Source organism: Lepidochelys olivacea (genome assembly GCF_965140295.1).
Source record: "Lepidochelys olivacea isolate rLepOli2 genome assembly, chromosome: 5".
Classification (NCBI taxonomy): domain Eukaryota; kingdom Metazoa; phylum Chordata; order Testudines; family Cheloniidae; genus Lepidochelys; species Lepidochelys olivacea.
This window is the reverse complement of record NC_140415.1, coordinates 35776107-35783915: the sequence shown is the minus strand read 5'-3', so window position 1 is coordinate 35783915 and position 7809 is coordinate 35776107. Positions and strand designations below refer to the sequence as shown.

The 7809-nt window shown below is 40.4% G+C and overlaps 1 protein-coding gene across 7 annotated transcripts in view; it reads right to left on the bottom strand.

Annotated features, from left to right (window-relative positions):
• Positions 1–1015: 1015 nt before the first annotated feature.
• Positions 1016–7809, bottom strand: part of DDX4 (DEAD-box helicase 4) — a 104812-nt gene continuing 98018 nt past the window's right edge. For all 7 annotated transcript variants that reach the window (XM_084629023.1, XM_084629019.1, XM_084629024.1 and 4 more), the window contains one exon: positions 1016–1766. In XM_084629023.1, the coding sequence (XP_084485149.1) occupies positions 1683–1766 (84 nt within the window). In that variant the 3' untranslated portion in view covers positions 1016–1682. The remainder of the gene's footprint in view (positions 1767–7809) is intronic.

Here is a 7809-nt window from a genome sequence, read left to right as displayed (position 1 = left end):
GTGGACTGTGGCCATACTCCAAGCTATTTCCTGAAGTATAAGGTGTGCAGAAGACTACCGGCAGGAGGGTGTGGACAAGACCTCATTTGTTCCCTAGGGTCTTAGCTTTCATTTTTAAAAGTTAAGTCTGTAGCCATGGTTGTGAAGAAAACTTCCAAAATGTGAAGCAAATATATGTTATGCTGAGATGTCTGCCTCAATTTGCAAAGCACTTGAAACAGCTGAGGTGTGAACTCCCCCATTGATCTCAATGTGTGCACTTAGCTGCCAGGGATAAAGCTCTGTTAGCCATTTTACTGTATGCAAAACGGAAAGGAATATCACTGTTATAGCAAAATTTGCTAATATTCTGCACATTATAGGTCAGTGATGTATAAACACAAAGGACACAAAAATCAACTGAATCCAGAGCATCATTAAAGCAATCTTGTCTGGCAGTTAAAGCTCAGTTTCTTTTGTACTGCAAAGCAACTGGACAACAGGAGGGCAGACACTCAGTATCACCTTTCTAAGGTATGTGGTCTTGGGGTTAGCCTAAGTGTGGTTTACCCAGATGGTAACTGCATGAGCTGAGAGAGGAAAAATGGGAAAGGTTTGTTAAATCAGATTTGAGAGACACATTTGAGAGAGAAAAAGGCCCCAGACAGCTGTTCCTTGGGACAGGGCAATGTTACTACTGCCCACTAAAATTACATACATTTAAGTCAACATGAAGGCAAAATGTTTAACATCTAGTAAAATCAAGATTTAAAATGTGAGTTTTGCTATTTTAAGAGAGAAGTTTTTTTTAAAAATCCCTGTGATCAGCTGTTTTGTAAAACAACTTCCCTATAGTCAGCCTCAGGATGGATCCATGACCTTTTGTTTTGTACAGAAATAGTGTGCTTAGAATACAACATGTGATGTTCAGTATTTAGCTGACAGACTTCATGTGTCGGAAATGGATATTATAAAAGCCTACATCTTAACAAAGTCAAGATAAAAGCAATCAGCAATACAAGACATAATCCTCAAGTTTTTATTAAGTATGTTTACAAGCAGACATCTGCAATAGCTCTTTACAGGCCAAAGTGACATGTCATCTGGTGTATACAGTATTTTACCTCTGACATATTTGAAAAGTTAAATTATTTTGCAGTTACAATTTTAAATTTAAGAAAGCCCTTTATAACAGAGTCTTCACTCTCAAAGCATCTTTTTGCAACGTTGTGTAGTTCACATACAGACTATGGACTTGTAACTGGTAACTTGGACCAATTTACTGTTTTGTTTTTTTTTTAAGAACAAAAAAATGAGAGAAAACTGTAAGGGGAATTTCACACATTCTGAAACAAAGAATACTCACTGCCAAAGTATCATCAGTAAACACTCTTAACAGTTTTTGTAATATACTTTCAAGAGTGGAAGTCTTGGTCCAGGATGTATGAAACTTATTACAATGCCTTTCACAAAGTATACCAAAAGTAGCAAGCAACTCATGAAACACTGTACATTTAGTAGATCCATATTTCTGATGGAACCACAACTTTTCAGTAACACCAACAGTTTTTAAACATTTTAAATATTTTACATAACTAAATTCTTTACTGGCTAGTTAAGTGAACATCTCTCACTTTACAAGTCTTTAAAAAACAAAAACTTTTGTATCAAACCAAAATCTATAACTTGGTACTGTTTTAGTCTTAATCCCATGACTCATCAGCTGCTCTTGCAGTATATGACATAGTAAGTCCTCCTGCGTTCATACTGTCTTTGCCTTGGTAAGTCTAGAAAATAAAGTTGATACTAACTTGTAGACATGTTAATTTTAAAAAAAAATTCATCTGTTTTAACCTGAGTCAAAGCTATATAAAATCTTACTCTTACCATGATTGTGTGTATATATTATATATATATACATATATATATATATATACACACACACACACACACACACGAGTAGAAAATTTGTTAGTGATTTATTTCCCTTCTGAGGCGGACTTCTCCCCCACAGTCAGACATTTGGGCTGTGGCTGCCTCCCTGCAAATAAAGACAGTTCAGATTTGTCCGTACAATTATGGGGTTTGGCCACGCCCATTCTTCTATTTGGCCAGATAAATTCTTACAAAGTTAAATGGAAATACTGAATTCCTAGGCTCAAGCACCCCCCACCCCCCAACTGCAATCCCCCAAACAGAATACTGACATTTCCTGGTCTAGTCTGTAGCCAATAGGTCTAATTCTTGGATATTCCCACCTTTGAAAGATGTTGTTCAGGATCTAGTTTTTGACAGAACACTCATGATCACCTGAAAATTGCCTACTGAGCTGATCCTCTAGGACATTCTGTAAGCCTGGCAGATATAGAGCCACTTGATGGGATTTTATGATTGTGCCAATTCCAGAGACTAAAACCTTTATAAAGGGAAAAGGGAGAACTGTGCTCCTTCCTGACATAATTCAGTGCAATTGTGTTGTCTGTCATTACTTGACTTGTCGATACATGCAGCAGGGTTAGACAACTACTGTGCACACTAGGCAAGTGGCTCCGAGTTCTAGAACATTTACATGGAGGTGACTTTTCAGGTGAATCCAGAAGCCTTATGTCTAAGGGTGGTCTATATGAAAGGAATTCTCAGGCAACCTGTACCCTCATGTCCACGTGGTATCTGCTGGGTAGTTACTGATTTCAGCCACCTTTGAATGGATTGTAGGTCAAGTCTGATATGTGGTATGATAAATATACAAGTCTGAGGCATGCTTTTACAGATGTCCATGTGAGAGCATGTAGATGGCTGATTAGGTCTACCAAGGTCTGGAACCTCACCTGTAGTAGATAAATTCTTGCTGTTCTCAGATCTATTCTGGCTCCTGTTAATTGCATCCTTTAGGCTGGCAGTGTGGACTTCTCTGTTGATCCCAAGACCCAGTGTGAAAAGAAAGTTCTAGTATCAAGTGGAATTATTCACCTATTGTGGTTATCTTCCTTGAGTGACCCAATCATCGAGATTTGCGTATAGTGTCCCTTGTCAGCTCACCTAAGGAGACAACTGCTAAATATTTGAATACCCTCGGTGCTGCTGAAAGGCCAATGGAAAAGTTTCTGTACTGGTAGTAGGACACTTCTACTTTGAATTGGAGATACTTTCTATATACTGGATGTAGAAGTAGGCATCTTGCAGGTCGAGAACCATAAATCTGTCCTGGGGATCTAACAAAGGCATCATCAAGGCATGGGGTATCATTCCAAATCTGAAACTTGAAATTTGGAATGGCTCCAGATTAGCTCTTGAAAATGACATCAAACTTGCTGCTGTGAGGCTGATATGGGGTGTGCAGTAGAGGAAGAAGAGTCAGAGGACTGCTCATGTTGAAACCTCTGCTTCTTCCTTAGCAACTTCTATTCTCTTTGTGGATTACAATAGTAAGCAAAGGGCCTCTGTTTGGGATTTGGCCTGCCTTATTTTAAGAGCTGGCACATAGGCTCCAAACAAGCAAGGCCTGGGTCTTAAAACTGAGAGAATCAATAGGCACCTTAAACAGGTCACAACGTTCAAATGAGAAGTCTTCAATGATTGTTTGAACCTCTTTTGGTATTCCTGAATATTGAAACATGGAGCTCTGTATGGGCAACTGAAGTGACCATTCAACATGACACTGTATCAGAAGTGTTTAACAGTCTACAGTAATATTTGGACCACTAGCTGTCCATCAGATACAATAGATTTCAGCTCTTCCCTATGTTCTTGTGGGAGTTGTTCTATAAACAGTGAAATCTTGTCCCAAATGAGGTAATATTTTGACAGACGTGCCTGGTGATTTGAGATGCGCATCTATAGACTCAAAGACCCAGTTATTTAGTATGGAAGTCTTCCTGCCAAACAAATCAACGTTTTGCTGGATCTTTGTCTCTTGGAGTCATCTTTGGAAGCCTTTGCTGTTTGTACAGTCACCATTATCAGTAATCTAGGAACTGGATGGATACAGAAATATTCAAACTCCTTAGCTAGGACTTGATAATGTCTACCTAATTTTTAGATGTGGGTGCCAAAGATTGGCGGGGGGGGGGGGGTGAGAGGCGCCACTTATTTGCTGGTTCCAGTAGCCCTTTGTTAATGAACATGGCAAGCCTTCCAGGCCCGGAAGATGTCCAATAGTGCAAAAAAAAATCCTGCAGATTATCTCCACAGAAATCTCCAAGGTGTCTGTCATATGATGTAAAAGATCTTGAAAGATTTTAAAAATAATTCAGCTAACTAGAAGAAGAAGAAACTATAACCTTTTCTGGTGAGGAAATGGACATTGCTGCTGGAATCATAGTCTCTTCCGTTTCCTGCAGGTGTTCTTCTTCACTGTCCTGTTCTTGCTGACGTAGGCTGTGGAACAGTACCAACAGACTCTTCAATAGACAATGGACAAGGACATGGGAGTGGAGACTGAACTCTAGAAGGGGCAAGCAGAAGTCTTCCTAGCTGGCTGCACACTCAAAGTAGGCCAATAAGGCCAAGACCGTATATTGTAGGGGGTAAGAGGCTGGGGCCATGGGGGTGGATATCAAGGTGGCTGCCCCCCATGAAAACCTTGCAGTCTGCTGCAAATTCCCTATGAGACCAGTAGGGCCCATTTAGAGTGAGACCTAAGTAAATGGATGGAGCATTCCTCCCTGCTGCATTCAGAAGGGAAGGAAGAAAAGAAACACTCTTTCTTTAAGTGGGTACCACTCCGACTGGTGTCCTAGGGTGTTCTCGAAACCCCACCACAATCAGAGCACCAGCATTCATCAGTACTGTGGCAAACAGTTTTCTAATGGCAAACGAGAGCAGCAAGGGTGATTGTGTCTGTGCTGTCACTGTGTGATTGCTCAGTACAAAGAATGTCTTCAATGCCTAGAAAGTAAGTACCTGAAGTATCAGCAATAGAGCCATTGGCACAGGAGTCATCAGCACCTCATGCACTGATAACAGTCCCAAGTTATCAGATACAGGGAAGTGTGGACTGACACTTCTGGGTACTTGGTGACTGGTTTATGCCAAGTTATTAGAGGAACCGAATGTGAGCCATGAACTGCCTTTTGGCTGAGCAGCATGAGAAGATGCTGTGGTATGGTTAGGTTTTTGCTTCATTTTACTAGGCCCCACAGAGGATGACCTAGGGCCCTGCTTGGTGTGTGAGGTGTTCTTTCTTATCCCTTTCTGAGGGCTGGGTGTGTGTGGGGGGGGTGTCTTAGATGCTCTACCTGACTCTGTAGTTGAAAGTTGCAGTCTGCTGGACGAATGACCCCAGGAGCTTGGAGTAGGGCCACAGTCCACAGAAGCACCAACCAAAGCTGTTCAGGCTTGGTAGGGCCTTTTGTCTTAAGTTCAGAGGAAACTCTTTCTAATCTCTCCAGGAGAAAGTTCAAGATTGACCTCTCTTGCTTCCAAGAAACTGCAGAAAAAGGAGCAGAAGACCTGACTAAATACTGGGGATGTATCCCTCTCCAAGGTAAAAAAGAGGCAGGTAGGATTTGTGTTTTTAAGTGGAATAGCCACACCACAAGAGGAGCCAGTTTTGAACCATAGAGACTACAATTCAGACACTGCTATTTGATCCCAATACTGTGGGTTCACTAAATCTAAATGAAAAAAGGGTAGGGTGGGTTTTGTTGGTGTATTGTTTTTTTGTTTGTTTTTTTAAGGCAATGGATAAACAAGACTACTCTGCTAAATAGCATCAGGGAAAAAAGATGCACAATGTCCAGAGTAACCTGACACTGCAAGGGCCCCCATTTTGCTGTCATGGGAGGTAAGAAGAAACAGAAATAGCTGGGCCCACTCCACCCTTTATGCTCCCAGGTGGAAAGTACAAATGCAGACATAGCTCAATGGATATTGGCCAAAAAAATCCAATCTTGAGTACATGCACACCATAAGTAGAAACCATGTGGTCAACCACTCAAAGAACTAAAAGACAATTTTCTGACTAGACTGACGAAGGTATTTTAGCTGATCATTTCATACAGTCATACCTTTTATTTGGGGCATTGATGGTTTTGAACAAAATGGGGGAAGAATGAGCTACTCTTTTTTATGGTTGAAGTAAACCTGGTTCTTGAAGATGATCTACCAAGAACCATGACCTCTAAGAGCAGTGATGCTGGAGATTTTTGTTGCTGTGGTTGAAGGTAAGTATATCTTGAAGAAACGAAATACAGGGCATTAGATGCCATTTATTTTAATGGATGAGTCTTGGGATTTTGCAGCCTCGTAATCCTAGGTATGGAAGACAAGGCAGAAACAGCCTGTATTTATAATACTGTTTTACTCAGACATAAGATCTGATGGTGGGAAGCCAAACCCAAGACCAGGCCATACTGTAAGAAACCCAGGAGGAGCTGTAAAATGCATTTTGTTAAATACATTTTGTTATTTTGTTAAAATCAACCTAAAAAACCCTGTAAGAATTCTGTCCAAGTTCTTGATAAGCCATGAGTATGGGAAGACTGTGCAAAGATAAAGGTGTATTACTTTGTAGAGACCAACAATCTCTGGTCCTTTTCTCTAGTGAACACCCTCAACTTTGTGTTTCAAATGGATGTGAATATGTCTGCTTAGCTCCCTGGATATCATCTAGAAAAGTGGTTCTCAACCAGGGGTACATGCATCCCTGGGAGTATGCAGAGGTTTTCTAGTTCTTTGCCTAATTTTACAAAAGGCTACATAAAAAGTACTAGTGAAGTCCATACAAAACTCCAATTTCATACAGGCAATGACTTTATACGGCTCCATATATTATACACTGATGTAAGTACAATATTTATAATTCCAATTGATTTATTTTATTATATGATGAAAATGAGATAAATTTTTCAGTAGAAGTGTGCTGAAACACTTTTGTATTTTTAGGTTTGCTTTTCTAAGCAAGCAGTTTTTAAGTGAGGTGAAACTTGGCATACGCAAGACAAATCAGACTGCTGAAAGGGGTACAGTAGTCTAGAAAGGTTGAGAGCCACTGATCCAGAACACTTCTTGATGAAAGAGCCATCCTGAGTTATCTGCTGATAGTTTATTCAGCCTATTTTTGTTTACTTGATCCACTTGATGTATGGATGGCTTCCATGGAGCTAGCCAACCTTACATTCAAGAGAGATCATTTAGATAAGTTGGGAAAGGATGCTTGTAAGCCTGTCACTGTGTTGTCTAACTCAGCTCAAATGGGCTGCTCTCTGAAAAGCAGACAAGACCACTTGCATCTCTAGAGTATTAATGCTTCAGTCTCTTGGAGTTAAGCCATGTTGCCTGTATATTGCTGTGTCCCAGATGCATTCCCCCATCCTGAAAGGCAGTTATCTCTAACTTTGAGGAGATAATCCTATCATGTGGGCTACCCCTTTACAGCAATTATGGGACTGCATCACCACAAACTCTAATGTACAGTCTTGCCAATGGAGTAATCCCTGTTTGTGAGACCAGAAGACCTAGTAGCCGCAGGTACAGATAATGCTGTTACATGCTGGATCTTTTAAAACTTTGCTATATTAAAAAGACAATGGCTGTCTCCTTATATGTCTCAGACGCAGACATCAGGCTGATAGTCCTCAGAGTCAAAGAATAAGAGCTCCTCCTTAAATCATAAATTCAAGTGCCCGGAGCACTGTAGACAGAGGGCCTTTGGCTTGCTTCCTGAGAGGTCCACAAGTATGGTGTTTTGATTAATATGTTGACTAAAGACAAACTTCTCATTCAGACTGAAACAGACTAAAGGGTAATGTTTTGTATTAGTAATGGTGAATTTCATGAGAAAACTGAAAAAATTGCTTTTGACAAGAGCCATGCAGAATATGCAGTTTC